General features: G+C 40.4%; 1 protein-coding gene across 7 annotated transcripts in view; it reads left to right on the top strand.

Annotated features, from left to right (window-relative positions):
* The window catches only part of REEP2 (receptor accessory protein 2), a 43,765-nt gene that overhangs the window by 4,442 nt on the left and 23,487 nt on the right, over nucleotides 1–15,836 (top strand). For 2 of the 7 annotated variants that reach the window (XM_068698133.1, XM_068698138.1), the window contains 7 exons: nucleotides 2,185–2,261; nucleotides 3,615–3,683; nucleotides 3,898–4,018; nucleotides 4,571–4,684; nucleotides 5,088–5,235; nucleotides 5,528–5,685; nucleotides 8,652–15,571. In XM_068698133.1, coding sequence (XP_068554234.1) covers nucleotides 2,185–2,261; nucleotides 3,615–3,683; nucleotides 3,898–4,018; nucleotides 4,571–4,684; nucleotides 5,088–5,235; nucleotides 5,528–5,685; nucleotides 8,652–8,726 — 762 coding nt within the window. In that variant the 3' untranslated portion in view covers nucleotides 8,727–15,571. Of the gene's footprint in view, nucleotides 1–2,184; nucleotides 2,262–3,614; nucleotides 3,684–3,832; nucleotides 4,019–4,570; nucleotides 4,685–5,087; nucleotides 5,236–5,527; nucleotides 5,686–8,651; nucleotides 15,572–15,836 lie in introns of those variants that run through there. The other 5 variants (XM_068698136.1, XM_068698140.1, XM_068698134.1 and 2 more) reach the window with 4 other exon arrangements.

Below are 15,836 nucleotides of genomic sequence, written 5' to 3'. Positions count from 1 at the left end.
TATGTGAGATTTCCGTGGTTCAAATTATTCCTTTTCTCATTCTTGATGACACTGAGAGTGTTAAGTTGCTTTTAGCAAAGGTGACCTCTTGTTTCCATTTATTTCCTACTTAAATTTATTTTTACTTCTTGATGGCACAGAAAACAGTCAATTTCATTTATGTTGGCCCTATTATTATTGGAAATGTTGGGGTAGTGGTTTTCATAATTTGACTGATTCCTCTTACATAATAATGTTGGTTGGCCTGTAGCTGGCAGACTTGCTACAAAAATGACAGAGATGGGGAGAGAGAGGGAAAGGTGTAATTACTCTTTTTCAAAGGAAACAAGACGTCTACTGCTCCACAGAAAAGATGGAAGTTGGGAGATAGGGTTTAGGTATATAGGTGTGCCATAATAGCACAAAGTACAGTTTGTAAACTACATTCAAGAGCCTAAACAAGAAGATGTGTTTATATGTTATGTTCTTTGCTTTCTTGCCTCTCTTACTGGGTCTTTCTTTAAGAAGAAAAGAGAAATGCTGAAGGAATTTCTGAGAGCAATGATTAAGACTAAGAATAGCCAGGGAAGTAGTTGAGTTGAAGGAGGTCTTCAAAAAATGTGTAGATACAGAGTTTAGTGACATGGTTTAATGGTGGACTTGGCTGTGCTAGGTTGAAGGTAGGGCTAGATGATCCTAGAGGTCTTTTCCAACCTAAGTGATTCTATGATTCGAATTCACCTTAATACATTAGAGCAAAATACTACATCTGTAGTTCTTCTCTTGCCCCTGAGATAACATTTAAAATTAAGAAAAAGTAGGGCTACAGTTGAAACTAATTAAGTGCACGTGTATTTATTAACATACTCGTTATATATTAAAGAATATAACTATACTCAAAGTGAACTACTTACTGGTTTTAGACAGTTAGTTTATTTGGGACTATAACGCTATTGTTGTGTCATGATTTTGTTACAGGACAGACATACAACCAATCCATCCAACCCAAATCGTTCTATGATTTTGAAAGGGACCTCAAAGTTCACCTAGTTCCAACCGCCTTCCATAGGCAGGGGTGGCACCCACTAGATCAGGCTGCCCAGGGCCCCATCCAACCTGGCCTTGAATACCTCCAGGGATGGGGCATCCACAGCTTCTCTGGGCAGCCTGTTCCAATGCCTCACCACCCTCTGAGTGAAGACTTTCCTCCTAACACCTAATCTAAACCTACCCTCTTTTAGCTTAAAGTCATTACCCCTTGTCCTTCCCATCACAGCACTCCCTGATAAAGAATCTTTCCTGTGGGCCCCTTTTAGGTACTGGAAGGCTGCTTATAAGGTCTTCCCAGAGCCTTTTCTTCTCCAGACAACAACCCCACCTCCCTCAGCGTGTCTTTGTAGGAGAGGTGCTCCAGCCCCTTGATCATTTTTGTGGCCCTCCTCTGGACCCACTCTGACAGGTCTATGTCCTTGTGCTGATCACCCCAGAGCTGAATGCGGTGGGGTCTCACAAGCGAGGGATAATCACCTCCCTCAACCCACTGGTCATGCTTCTTTTGATGCAGCTCAGGTGGTTGGCTTTCTGGGCTGCAGGTGCACACTGCCGGCTCATACTCAGTTTTTCATCCACTAGTACCCTTAAATCCTTCTCCACAACACTGCTCTCAATCCACTCATTGTCTGGCCTGTATTCATGTTTGGGGTAGCCCTGACCCAAGTGCAGAACCTTGCACTTGGCCTTCTTGAACTTTGTCTTGTTTGCACAGGCCCACCTCTCAAGCCTGCACAGGTTCCTCTGGATGGTGGCCCTTCCTTCCAGCATGTCGACAGCGCCACTCACCATGGTGTCATATGCAAACTCACAGAGGGTGCACTCAATCGCACTGTTCATGTTTGCTGACAAAGGTGTTAAATAATACTAGTCCTGGTACACACCCCTGAGGGACACCACTCATCACTGGTCTCCACCCGGACATTGAGCTGATGATTGCTATATTTATATATTTAGAGTATATTAATCTTACGTATTTCCCTAAACTATAATGTAACGTTTCATATGTGACCCTCTCCAATGCTGATTATCTATGCCTTCTTTCTGCTGACTTCATCTCTGTGTGTGAAAATGATGAGTCATTTTTATTGAGAAGCTGTTTTGCTATTTTTCTTGTTTCTGATGGATGTCTACTGAGTGACTGCTCTTTTGCAGGTGAAGTGGATGATGTACTGGATTGTGTTTGCCTTTTTCACCACTGCAGAAACACTCACAGACATTGTTCTTTCTTGGTGAGTACCATGCTGGTGCATGGGTTTTTTGTTTGTTTGTTTTTTTAATGTTTTTAAGGTAATGTAGGTTCCTAAGGATAAGCTCTCTCATTTAGGAGTTTTTATGCCCATGGAGAGTCTACGGGTTTATAGACATTGTAGGTCTAAGCTGCTGTCTAAACTGGTTCATATTCTGTGCTTTCAGACAGTTAAGATACATGTAGATACACAGGCTCTGTCAGAGGGTCTTCATCCATTCATAGCATATATTTTTGACAAGCTATTAGGTAAAGAGGTTTGAGAAATGATTATGTAAAAGACATTTTAAAAAGATGGTAAAGGACCAGGGGAGGTTCAGGCTGGATATCAGGAAAATGTTCTTCACTGAGAGGGTGGTTAGGCACTGGAATGAGGCTCCCTCATCCTCCTAGGGAAGTGGTCATGGCACCAAGCCTGTCAGAGATCAGGAAGTGTTTGGACAACACTCTCAGACGCATTATCTATTTCTTTATTTATTGTGTGGTCCTTTGGGGACCCAGGAGTTGGACTTTATGATTCTTGTGAGTCTCTTCCAACTTGAATATTCTATAATTCTATGACCTGTTTTGCTTTGCAAGCCCGTTGTACAGAGGAGCAGATCAAATACATCTCTGCTCTGAGTGGTGTTTTGCATGATGAAAATGTCTTCAACTACTGGATGTGGGTTGGGTTGGGGTAAAACAGATTTTAATTCTCTCAGAGCTGTGTCACACTTAGCAATAATCAAATGGAGGCCATCAGCAATGACAAATTGTCATTACGTGTCTTCAGCTGTTCCATTAGAACAGGGTTTCTTCTATGCTTTAATTTTTGGTCAGTTTCTTCATTGCTTTAATGTTTGTGATTTGCACACATCTCTGAAAGAATACAGTCTAGTCAGAGTTGCATCTTTTAAAGAAACATGAAATTGTTGCGTGTACCTTACATAAGTGCTCAGCTATTTTGCCTATTCCTGAAAAAAATAATAATTGAAGAGTCAGGATCTAAAAAGTACAAGAGCTTTGGCTCATTCACCTACTTAAAAGTGAACCACTGAAAACAGAAGTCTCTTAGTACTAACAGGCATCAGAAAGTTTACATTTGCTTATTGGAGTCTCTACTACTCTCCCTTCCCAGAGACTTCACTGTGTAAGGGATAGCAATGAAAGACTTGCATGCTGCCTGCTCTTAGCTATCAGCCTTAGCAGCAACTTGAGAGCTCTCTTGAGATATTTAATTAAAAACTTTGGAAAAAGAGAGGGAAATGGCTGTAATGTTATTATCCAGTGGATAGTCTTTGAACAAACTTAAGAATGGTGAGAGTAGCTGTCAGATTTTAATTTGGTGTGTTTGCAGGGCTGAGAGATGCCCTGTTTATGGAGTTTTCATGGCTATGGATGAAAGACTAAATGAGACTCAAAGAAGGTATGTTCTAGGATTCCAGAGAGGATTGTGCTATTCTGACCTGATATATTGATTCATTTATGTTTCTGAGTCCTTACCTTCTCTTTACTCTTTTTGCCTGTGCTGCTCTCTAACGGTTATCTCTGTCTCTGTGCTGATCTTGATTCTAGTTCTCGTGTTCTTTCTCTCTCTCTCTCTTTCTCTCTCTCTCTCTCTCCTTCTCTCTTTCTCTCAGGTTTCCTTTTTATTTTGAGTTGAAAATCGCATTTGTGATTTGGCTGCTCTCCCCTTACACCAAGGGCTCCAGTGTCCTCTACAGGAAGTTTGTGCACCCAACGCTCTCCAATAAGGAGAAGGTACTCACTTATTGTTGGAAGAGACTGATCTGTCTGGAAGTTGACTGAATTCTGATTCAGTTATGCTACAGTGAAAATTAAAATGCATGAATCATGATTGTGCTGACATTAGTGGGTATAGAATGTTTATGTCTCTGACAACAAGGGCTGTGTACACAGCCGACCACAGACCGTAACGTAGCCACTATCTTGCCTAATGCTTAGTATGTTTGCTTAACTCAGTATCTTTAGCCTTTATAGTCACTATCAGTAATTAAGTTCTTTGAATCATGATAGTAGCAGCATGTTCTGTAGTCAGGCTGTGTTTTTCACATTCTCGGTATAAGCAACTGCTTCATTTCAATTGTTGCAATTTTGAGAAAACATTCTTTAATTTAAGGTTGCATTTGCAAGCATTCTCTAAGTAGCAGAGAAAATGCAGCACAGCTTGTGCTGACAGCCTGGAAAAAAAGGTGTCCTTATGAGCTATGGGTTTTAAAGGTGATAGTGGGGGAGATTTTGAGCATGTTTGTAACTAGAAGCTAAATGCTGTGTTCCACACTGCCTTTCTAGGAAATTGATGAATACATTACTCAGGCTCGTGACAAGAGCTATGAAACCATGATGCGAGTTGGCAAGAGAGGGTTAAACCTGGCTGCCAATGCAGCAGTTACTGCAGCTGCAAAGGTAATGCAACACCTGTGCACTACAAACACAATCTAACCTTCTGTAACATTCAGGAATTCCCCAATAGTTTAGTTTTGTGTACCAGCAATTAGTGATATGGGTCTGTTAGGGATGCTGGTGCCTGTTCAGAATGATATACTTTACCTTTCCTTCAGTTTGTTTGTAGTTAATCCTTTGATTTATGGAAAGTGAAGGGAGAATGGATTTTGCTCTTTTGTGTTGGTCTTGGGAGCATACTTTTCTTTTTTCCCTTCTCTCTGTGGTGGGTGTTGCTTTTTTATTTTTATTTTTCATAGAGTAACCTTGTGAGGAATGGGGCACCTTCTGTCTTCTGAATGATCCCATGTGGGATGATCTTGGTGAGCATGAAGTGTCCTTCACCATAATTTTTATGTCCTCTTAGGGCCAAGGAGTTTTGTCTGAGAAGCTACGCAGTTTCAGCATGCAGGATCTCACTCTTATCCGGGATGAAGATACTGTCCATTTGCGAAGCCATGAACCACAGCTGCAATCCCCTGGAGCGAGTCTCCTTGAAACCATTGAGGATTCAGGTACAGAACACCCCTGCTGGGCCACTGTTTGAGGCCTTGCATGGTTACCCAGCAGGCGAGGAAGGGCTCCCTGGGCTTCATGCAGGGGTCTCAGAAGGACTACAAGATTGCAAATTATCAGGGAGAAGTTGTATTGTTTTCCCAGTCCTTTCCCATATACTAACATATGGATTTCTTGGATTATGCGTAAATACTGTTGATGTCTCCCTTCTACGTGGCCCTTAAGGATGGGACATTTTAGATCTAGATGTGTCTTTTCAAAAGTATTTGAAAAAACTTTCTCATTCCTTAGCTTCCTGTTACTCCTCAGGAGAGGAGAGCAGTTTGGCACAGAGGTCTAATGGAACCTTGACAGAAACCAGAACAGACCCATCAGATGAAGATGCAGGAGACAAACTGCCAAAACGTACTCAGAGCCTCAAAGCTACCAAGAAGATGACAAAAGCTGAGGTAAGCTGGTGTGTAAATTATTTCCAGCACAGGTACTGATTTGTGAATTTTGTCAGAAGGCTCTGGCTTCGTATTTTGTGTGTTTAAAAGCTGTTTATGTAAATGTTGTTGGACTGTTTACTGCTAGAGTTCTACATCAAAGGACTTGCTGTCTATATGCTATACTGGTCTCTTGCTTTTGTGTTTTTGTCTGTAAGCCTCTGTCATAAGCCATGTCCTAGCTTTGCTTTCATTTAGGTTTGTGTTTAAGGGTGGGGGCATTACGTATTTTTAATGTCTGCTGTTGGCTCTGCCCTCCAATCCTTTGGATGGTTGGACCAGATGATCTTGGAGGTCTAACCTTAATGATTCTATGATTCTCCCTCTTGTCTGTTACAGTATATAATACTATATATATGTATATATTATATATACAGTATATAATATTTATGTGACCTTTATCCCTGTAACAGCAACTTTCTCCTCATCTAAAATTCAGCTGTTCTGTTCCCTCTTAAACCTTTCTACTCTTCTGCATGTTAGATTTGAAGAAATTTATCTGCACATTCTCCTTTCTTCTCCTCTGTATGTTTTCATCATCTTGAGGTTTAGATCATAGAATCACAGAATGGCTTGGATTGGAAGGGACCTCAAAGATCACCTAGTTCCAACCGCCCTGCCATAGGCAGGGATGCCACCCAGTAGATCAGATTGCTCAGGGTCCCATCCAACCTGGTCTTGAACACCTCCAGGGATGGGGCATCCACAGCTTCTCTGGGCAACCTGTTCCAGTGCCTCACCACCTTCTGAGTGAAGAATTTCCTGCTACCCTCTAATCTAAATCTTCCCTCTTTTAGTTTAAAACCATTCGCCCTCGTCCTGTCATTATCTGATTGAGCAAAGAGTTGCTCTCCATTTGTGGACTTTTATAAATCCACTTTAAGTACTGAAAGGTTGCAATGAGGTTACCCTGGAACCTTCTCTTCTGTAGGCTGAACAGTCCTAGCTCTCTCAGCCTTTCTTGGTAGGAGAGGTGCTTCAGACGTCTGATCAGCTTTGTGGCCCTCCTCTGGACCCACTCTAATAGATCAACATCATTCTTGTGCTGGGGGCTCCAGAGATAACTAGTCATTGTTGAGTTTATCCACACCACATGGCCATGTGCTGATCCAAGATATTTACAGCAATTCAGATTGTCATGAATTGTCTGTATTCTCAATATTAAAACAAACTATACATGAAAATAAATTACATATTGTAGATTAATGAAATTTTTCAGCTGTTGGTGTGTTTTGTAGAATATGCTTTTTGAGACAGTGCCTTCTAGTTTTTGACTCTTACTTCAACATTTCGTCTGGTTTGATTTATAAATGATAAAATGCTTCTCCATTTTGAGAAGTAGGGATTCTCTTTTCTTGGTTCAACTTGGACTCCTGATTTTATTTACATGTAATTTTTATTTAATATAGTGGTGTATTAACAAATCACATTGTAGAGCTTTTCAGGCTAAACATTAAATAATTTGGAGGAGAGTGCTTGCTCAGAGCATCATGTTAATTCATACTGTTAATCTGATTTTACAGTGTCCAGGACACTTCTGTATATGAATAGGTACTCTTTGTAACATGTATGTCTAAAGATTAGTTCAAAATCAGCCTAGATCTCTTTTAAATCCCCTGAAGTTACTTTTGTGTTGACCCTTCTTCCTTTTCTAGCATAGTAGACAGGGGCAGGGAGGCAAGAGGAATAAAACTTTATTCCAAGCTTCCTAGTGAGGAATTTAAGTGACTCAATTCTGAAAAGGCAGTAAAGACTCTATGCTGATTATTGTGAATATAGAAATATATGATGCAAAGGTCTTAAGGGTTGAGAGACTCATAGGAGGGAGATAGTAATAGGCAATAAATTTTACTAGCAAGCTAGAGAAGTGAGAAACAAAGGAAAGAAACCAAAAACACCTCCCCTCCATCCACCCTCTTTCCACCTCCTCTCCCTGAGTGGCACAGGGGAATGGGGAAGGAGGGTTGTGGTCAGTCTACAGCACTTTGTCTTCGACAGTCCTTCACGTTCACTCTCTTCCCTGCTCCAATGTGGGGTCTCCTACGGAATGCAGTCTTTCCTGAACTGATTCTGCATGGGCTTCCCATGGGCAGCAGCTCTTCAAAAACTGCTCCAAATAGGGGTCTGTACCACAGGGTCCATCCGTCAGGAGCAAACTGCTCCAACATGGGTCCCCAGTGGGTGGCAGCTCCTGCCAGGTCACCTACTCCTGTGTGGGCTCCTCTCCACAGGCTACAGGTCCAGCCTAGAAACTGCTCTGGCAGGGGTCCTCCACAGGCCACAGCCTCCTTCAGAGCAGATCCACCTGCTCCACTGTGTTTTCCTCCACAGCCTACAGCATGGAAATCTGCACCACCATGGTACACCATGGGCTGCAGGGGGACAGCCTGCTCCACTATGGTCCTCTCCCCAGGCCTCAGGGGAACTTCTGCTCCAGCACCTGGAGCACCTCCTGCCCTCTTTCTTCACTGGCCTTGGTGTCTGCAAGGCAGTTTCTAATTCCTCTCTCTCCCAGCTGCTGTTGAGCAGCATTTTTTTTTTCCCTTTCTTAAATATGCTCTCAAAGAGGCACAAACAGGATTGCTTATTGGCTCAGCTCTGGCCAGTGGCGGGGCCCTTATCTAACATGGGGCAGCTTCTGGATTCTTCTCACAGAATCCACCCCTATGGTCCTCCCACTACCAAAACCTTGCCACGTAAACCCACTACAGGTTGCTATTTGAAGGATATGCTTAGTGTGATTTGTTTGTTAACTAAAAACAAATGGAGTATTTAAATAGCCTCTTTGAAATGATGAGTGACAGAAATAGGGTCATTGTGTTGTAGTTGTTTTGTCCTATTTTCACTTTGCATCCTTATCTCTTTCTGTTTGACATTTAGGTGCTACAGTAAACTAACATAAAATGCCTCTATTTCTTTCTCCTCAGCTTCCAGTAAAAAGTGTGAAAGCCCGCCCTAGGAAGAAAGCTGCAGGATCTCTTGCTTCTGGCGAGTCATCCTAAGGAGACCTTCCCTCCCCAGCACCTATCTCTGTCCTAGGATTTGCCTGTCACTTTTGAGTGGAAACTCTTCCAAAGGAAGGGAGCTGAGATTGATGTACATAACAGATGCTGCTTAGTAGAGCTCATTCCAAGGCAAGGGGGAGGCTGGGATTCAGAACATGGATCAGAGGATACATATCCTCAGGAATTTACTCCTTTTCATTCCTCTCTTGGAGGGAACACTGTCTGTACATAACCTGTTGCTTTGGAATTCCCTCTGTATAATCCTAGTTGGGAAGAATCTTTACTGGGAGAACAGGCTAGGGTTAGAGACACCTGTTGAACAGAAGCTGGAAAAATAATTAGACACTGGAGTTCCACAGAGGTGGGTGGTTCCCTAGAATATCTTATCTTGCTCTGAGTATCCTTCTGCAGCTGTGTGTTGTTAGAAGTGCCCACAACAATTCACCCTTTTTAAAAATGGACCATAGCTGTTATGTCCTTCCCCTTTCAGAAGGTGACTGTTGAGTGCTTTTGAACATAAAGGACTGGCTCATGGGAGGAGTGTGCCAGATTCTAGTTCCTAGTACTGGAAAATGAAGAGATTGGGTTTTATTTTATTTTTTTCTGGAAGGTTAATTGAGGAAATTGAAAAGCTGAGTTATGAAGAAAATGTGCTGTTATATGCACATGTGAAAGAGTAGATAGAGATATCCAGAGGAAGTAACTATTGAGAAGGAAAGTTGCTCATCCATAAGATTTTGGTTGCTTTTGAAGCTGCTTTTTATTTCAGGTTCTGTTGTTTACTTTGATTCCTGTAAGAGCACAACAGTGAGAGGAGTCCTGTGTAGTGGGTAAAGGCAGGGAGAACGTTACTTTGCCATTTAATTGTGTAACTCCATGTCATCATGGTGCTTTTTAATACAGACAAATTCTTTCATTCTAGAAGATTTCTGGGGAAAATCTGGCTCATTAGTCTGCAAGTGTACTTGAGAATTTCAGAAGCCCTTGTCTCTTAGCTTTAGGAGATCCATTCCTCAGGGCACAGGAACTGAGCCTGATGTATGAACTTCACTAGTTCTAGGATTCCATTTATGGATTATAAATTGCAGGGACCAGTGAACCCTATTGTACTTTATCAGTCTTCTTGCTTTGTCCTACTCCAGCCGTTGCACATGTTTTCTCTCTGTGACCATTAGCCTTGTTTATCAATGCCCTGAGACCTGAGCAATATGCAACATTTGGGACAGAAGCGCATTGTATGTGGAATATGTATTGTGGGAGTGAAACTGCAGAGGAAATTTTCATGTGTGCCATAGATTCTAATACATTGAGTATTGGTAAGGGGAGATCCCTTGTACGCACACCCATGGGAAACAAGTAGAGTTCTTGTTGTGGAAACTTTTAGTGCGGGAGTACCCTTATGGACATGACTGTCGGAATGAATACTTGGTGGTTTTAATCTTTACTGAAACTACAGCTCTAGGTGCAGACACTCATGTTTTCTCATGTCTCTAGCTATTACAGTTCTGACAGCATTGCAGTGGGTTTTTCACAAAGCTGAGTATTTTGTTCACAATGTATAGAAGCCCAACTGCAAGTAAGATTTCACAAATATTTCTGTCCTAAAAAGTCATACTTCAGAAGTTTATAATGTTTAAGACTGGGACTGAAATTTTTATTGTTTCCCATTGTCTTGGTGGCAAATTTATGAATTATTTCATTTTTGGGTGGAAACAAATTAAGTAGTTTTTACTTTTATTTGTAGCTTTTAAAATTTTAAATCTTGACCAACCGTATCAGAAATACTTGTCCTAAAGTATCCACAAGTCCTTACCCAGGATCCAGTAGAAAACCTTTGATCTGACCTTGAGATTTGTGTTTAAAACAAACAAAAAAGAAGTTTTGTATTTTTTTTTAGTTCATTAACAATCATTGTATACATGTCTTGCTAGTACATGCAAAGGCATGTACCAAAGCAAGAATTCTTCCTGTTTCCAATGGAAATTCCTCTCTCCATGAGGAACAAAAATCTTTGCTGAATATGTGAAAGATTCAGTTGTGAGAAACTGCTTACTAGACTTTACTGTATTGAACAAGACAAAACCATTATTCTTTATTTCTTTATACACTAAGTACTTCCGTGACCACATTTCTGGACTTTTTTTTTTTTTTTTTTTGCTTTTTAAACTAAAAATCTCTGTAGCAAATTAATTATCTAATTCATTGTGAGGGGCTTGATTTGGAGGCCAAGGATGGGTTAGTCTGTCCTTATACTGATATTCCTGCCTTTTTCTTGTGCATGTACTGTGATAGTCTTGGATTACTCAATTTTCATACAGTGACTTTCCAGAATGCTTTCTAGAATCAGTTCATTTGCAGGAACTCCTGCTTTGAAGCATAAGAAGAATTTTTGAAGACTCAATTTTGGGATTTTGATTTGCTTTTGTTCTCCTGAACTAGACCCTGTACTAAGTATCTTTTACTCAGCATTGATGCTTGATGTCAGTAGCCTGTGGGTAAGAATGGATCAGTCTTGCCCTGACTTCTTGTACAGGGAAATTAAATGACTTTTGTTATAAGAGAGTGTGGAGTAGTCATGGACTCCATTGAGGGTGATATGAAGCTGATGATGTCAGGGAGCAGAACTTACCTAGAGCAAGAAAATGTCTTAGTATGGACATGATTTTCTTCTAGTACAAATGTGACCGTTATATTTTGCTCTGCTTGATCAAAGCCTCTGCAAATCTGCCACCACCCATGTGATCTCTCAGTGAGTTCCTAGATGTAGTTTTGCTTTGGATGGCATGGTCTTGCATAGAAATTCTCTTGATAATGAGAATGCTGAATGTGCTGTTTTGGTAAAATGCTTCTATCAGCTGTTCCGTGTTTTCAGCAGGAAATGCTGGAATGTAGTTTCCATCTAGTATTTTCTATGAGCTTGATTGTGCAGTGAAGCAAATGGCTAAATCCATACCTAGCAGTAGAACCCACTGTGTTCAGTAAGCATTTATACCCCTTTCCTAATATGCCCAGGCACAAATAGAAACACAAAAAGATTTCTACAGAACCCTGAATTTCAAAAGTACTGAATTTCAAAAGTATTGAAATCAATACTTTTGAGTTTTACTTCTCCTTTGCCATCTTAATCAGCAGGAGATATGTGCCTTAGGAGGAAAGTGGGATGATTATAGAACACACTGCTGGTTCTCTGGCTGCACAAGAGCATTGTGTTGAGGAGACTTGTTTGTTAACTGTGAAGTGGCAAGGTATGCTTGAGAACAGCTGTTGAATTGAGCTGTTTTCCTATCTGTCTTCCAAACCTGCATGCAATGCTGGAAAGCATGGGTTATTGCCTAAGACACAAATCTGGAAAAAGGGGGAAAAAAATGGCCTTCTTTCTGATGGGGACATTGTATTGCCACATGACTCTGCAACTTCCTGGGGAGATGCTGAATCACATTGCTCTTTGTAACTGTTCAGTATTATAGACTTTCTTGCTTGACCCATTATGAATTTGTAACTTGGCACCAGGCTGAATCATCTTGTGCTGCTCTCTGAGTTGCCGTGTAAAGCCAAATGTGTGGAGAGATATTCTGAAGCTATGTGATTTCATAGAATGTTTGAGATTGGAAGAGGATCTCTGCAGCTCATCTGGTCCCATTGTTCTACTCAAGCAGGGCTACCTAGAGCTGGTTGCCCAGGAGTTCCTGTTATATGTGGTCTGGAGCCTATTGAATGTAATGTTTAAGACCTGGTATATGTATAAATACATACGCTGTACTGTATGGGGCTGTGCTTTAGTGTTAACTGAGGAAAAAGGATTCCTGGTTACCTTTCATCTTGATTTTGGCACTATTAGAAGATGCTGTAAACATAACTCAGTTTTATGTTATTTCTAGGTTTTGTTTTGAAGCCTGTAGGCTTCAGAAGAGATCTAAAGAGGTGTGCAGAGTAACTTTTGAGAACAATTGCTTTTAATGGTAAATGAAGACAGTAAATTTCCACAGGAGCTAAGAACTTGTCCTGTGAGACAGGGTAGGGTGGAAAACGGGCTATGTACAGTACAAAGTTGTCCAGGAAATACTCTTGACTTTTTCTGAGCCTCAAGCTATACTTGAACTCTGCACCCTACAGATTAGAGCTTGGTTGTTCTTTTACGGAACTTCTGTCTCTGTCTTACCTTTCTAAACTGGGCTTGACCTACATGCACTTATTCTTGGACCTTTCATCACTTCAGAACAATAAAGTTTGAATTTTTCCTCAGTGGTCAGCTGATCTGTGGGGAGGATCTGATGAACTAGGCATCTCACAGCATTTTCTAATAGATGTGTTATGCTGAGGAAGCACCAGCAGGGAGCTCCAGGGGACAGATAAATCTGTGAAATTGGATGCACGCACAAAGTCTGCATTTTTGGATGAACTAAATGCTGGACTTTGTTACACTCATATGCCAGTTATCTGTAGAATCCCAACGCTCAATGCCAGAACTGCTAATGCAAGGAATCAAAATAATATGAAATGAAGAGAAACAGTGGCAAACACTTTTTCCTGCAGTTTTGCAGGTAAATTTACATTTCAAGGTGCTGCTTCTCCTAAAAAAATTTCTCTAACCCCTTTGCAAGTAAACCATTACCTCCTTGCTCTGTTTCTCAGCTCCTATCTTTTCATTACCTGGCTATATTTCTTATGTTTTCTTTTATTAAGCAGAGGACTACCTCCATTTTGCCTACTATGGAGACATTTAAAAAACAAACAAACAAAAAAAAACTTTTAAGAGCAACTGTTACCAGTAGCATAGTGTGATGCATTTGCCTTCTCTTGCAGCACATTCTCACTTTAAATAGGCTTAGTGCACCACACACCCTTTGGACAGGAGCATTCTGCATTTAACCAAATAACGTTAGAGGTAACGTTAGTGGAGGGCTACAAAAATGACTGTACTCCTAATGACTGAGCCCGAGGCTTCTATAATATGCAACTGAGACTGTATCAAAAATATCTGCAGAAACAATCAAAATGCATTGCTATACTGACTCATCAAAGATGGGAAATTTAGTCATTGTCTTTGCAGGAGGCCAGCTGAGCTGAATGACAAGCATATAACCATAGGCGGCAGTACTGTCAGAGTATGATTCGTTGCAGTATTGTAGGAATAATTGCTTGGGTTCACATAAGTTAGTACCAGCATGAAGTAGTCAACTTGCAGCAGAATTCAACCTGCTGATTTACCTTGTTTCTTGTCCAAGAAGGTTAGCCTGACACTTCCATGTAAATAAGCCATGTATAGGTATCTACACTATATGGGTTCAAACAAGATGGACAATTTCATTATCTCTAAAGAAACACTCCCCTCCACATATTCAACCAACCAAACAAAAAAACAACAACAGTCTTTCTACATATTTTTATTGCTTTGGGAACAGTAGGGGAAGATGAGCTTTCTGCTTACTATCCAGAGTTTGGACAAAATATTGTATTGCCACACAGGAGATGGGTCTAAAGCATGCCTATACTGCCAGGGGTGGGAGGTGAGTATTTTTCTTGGAGCTTTGCTGGAAACGCCCCTTTGGCACGCAAATTGTGTGTGTGTGTGTGTGTGTTCAAAATGCATTGAAAAATGGAGTGAAATATACAGTAAAAAGAACTTTTGCTTATGTAGTTTTTTTTTAATCTTATTTGTTTGTAACTTGTACAACGTAATGAGGGTTTTTGTCTCACCATGTAGAAGAATTGACAAGTGTAACTGGTTTGTAGTATCTGTATTCCTGTTAGTGGGTATCAGAAATACATAAATGAGCACTAAAGATTTTTTGCTACCTAGGTGACACGCTTCAGAGGAGGCAAGTTAGACTAAAGGATGCACAACTTAATTCTGTGTTAAAACTTTCTAGAGAAAGCTGCCAGGACTGTAAGAACAGAATGATTACTCCCTATCAAATTACTGGCTTTCATGCGTGAATGAAAGCTAGTACAACCACCTCTTTCAAATAGATGTTTAGTTATTTAACAATATCTTGCCAGATGAAGTTACTATTTTACCGAATATCACCTTTTTGAATAGTGTCTTGCCTGTACGTGCACTTGATTTCTAAGTGTGTGAATATCGTAGATCAGTTTTCATTAGAGTGCAAGTGCTCTCAACTCTAAATTTTCCAAAATTCCCAGTGCAAGCAGAGCAAAAATGTCAAAAATAGATCAAATTTTGTGGAACACAAGAGGAGTCTAGCCAAAAGGAGATCAGAGAGGACTTAGTTGAGAGAATACTTTTAATTTCTTGCTCACACTAGTTGATGTCAAGTGATTCTTAGAGCTTTCAGGAGCAGGGGTGTAGGCAACGCTGCAGAGCGCTGTAAAGCAAACTTCTGTTCACAGTGCACGTCTGCACCCACGATGCTATGCTGCCAAGCCGTAGCAGGAATCTTGAGTTAATGCTACATCTCAGTAGGAAAGCATAGAAATAGAGGATTCTATTGGAATATTACAAAGTCAGAAAAGTGATTGCGTAAAGATAAAACTAAGAGAACTGTAGCAGCTTACCCTGAAGAATGATAACAAAAGTCTGCAAGGATTTTCAATAGGGAATTAAACTAGTCAGTTTACAATCAGAAAAACAACAAAAAATAGCAGGATTCAGTTAATAAATGGAAAAATTATCAGCAATGTATGTATTGTCTTTCTTTGATAACCTGTACTACAATTGCTTCACATAGTTCCAGATTTTACAGGTTATGTAAGTTTTATAGTTAAGGAAACTAAGTTTTTATCTTAAGTGATGCTTAGTGACTTACCAAAAAGAAAGCAAGTTGAAATTTTTTGATGACTTTCTAAAATTAGAAATAAACTGTACAGATCCTCAAATCTAATTTTGTATTCATGCTGCTGTCTTTTGGGGAACTGAGCTGATGGACTCCTCACTTGTGATTCCTCTGTTTATATTACTTCTGAAATGTAGTGATTGTCACATAGAGATACATTAAACTTCTATTTTGAATTCACATCTAAATGGCATGCCAAGCTATATATGAGCTAACATTGGTTGAATGAGAGAACATGGAAAAGCTGAGTCAGATCTAGCCAGGCAAAGGTCGCTGAAAGACCTTCCTTGAAGTGAACAAACTAAAGACTACA

Source organism: Anas acuta, chromosome 14 (assembly GCF_963932015.1).
Source record: "Anas acuta chromosome 14, bAnaAcu1.1, whole genome shotgun sequence".
NCBI lineage: Eukaryota > Metazoa > Chordata > Aves > Anseriformes > Anatidae > Anas > Anas acuta.
The sequence above is the reverse complement of the archived record's forward strand: the minus strand, read 5'-3'. Positions and strand labels throughout refer to the sequence as shown.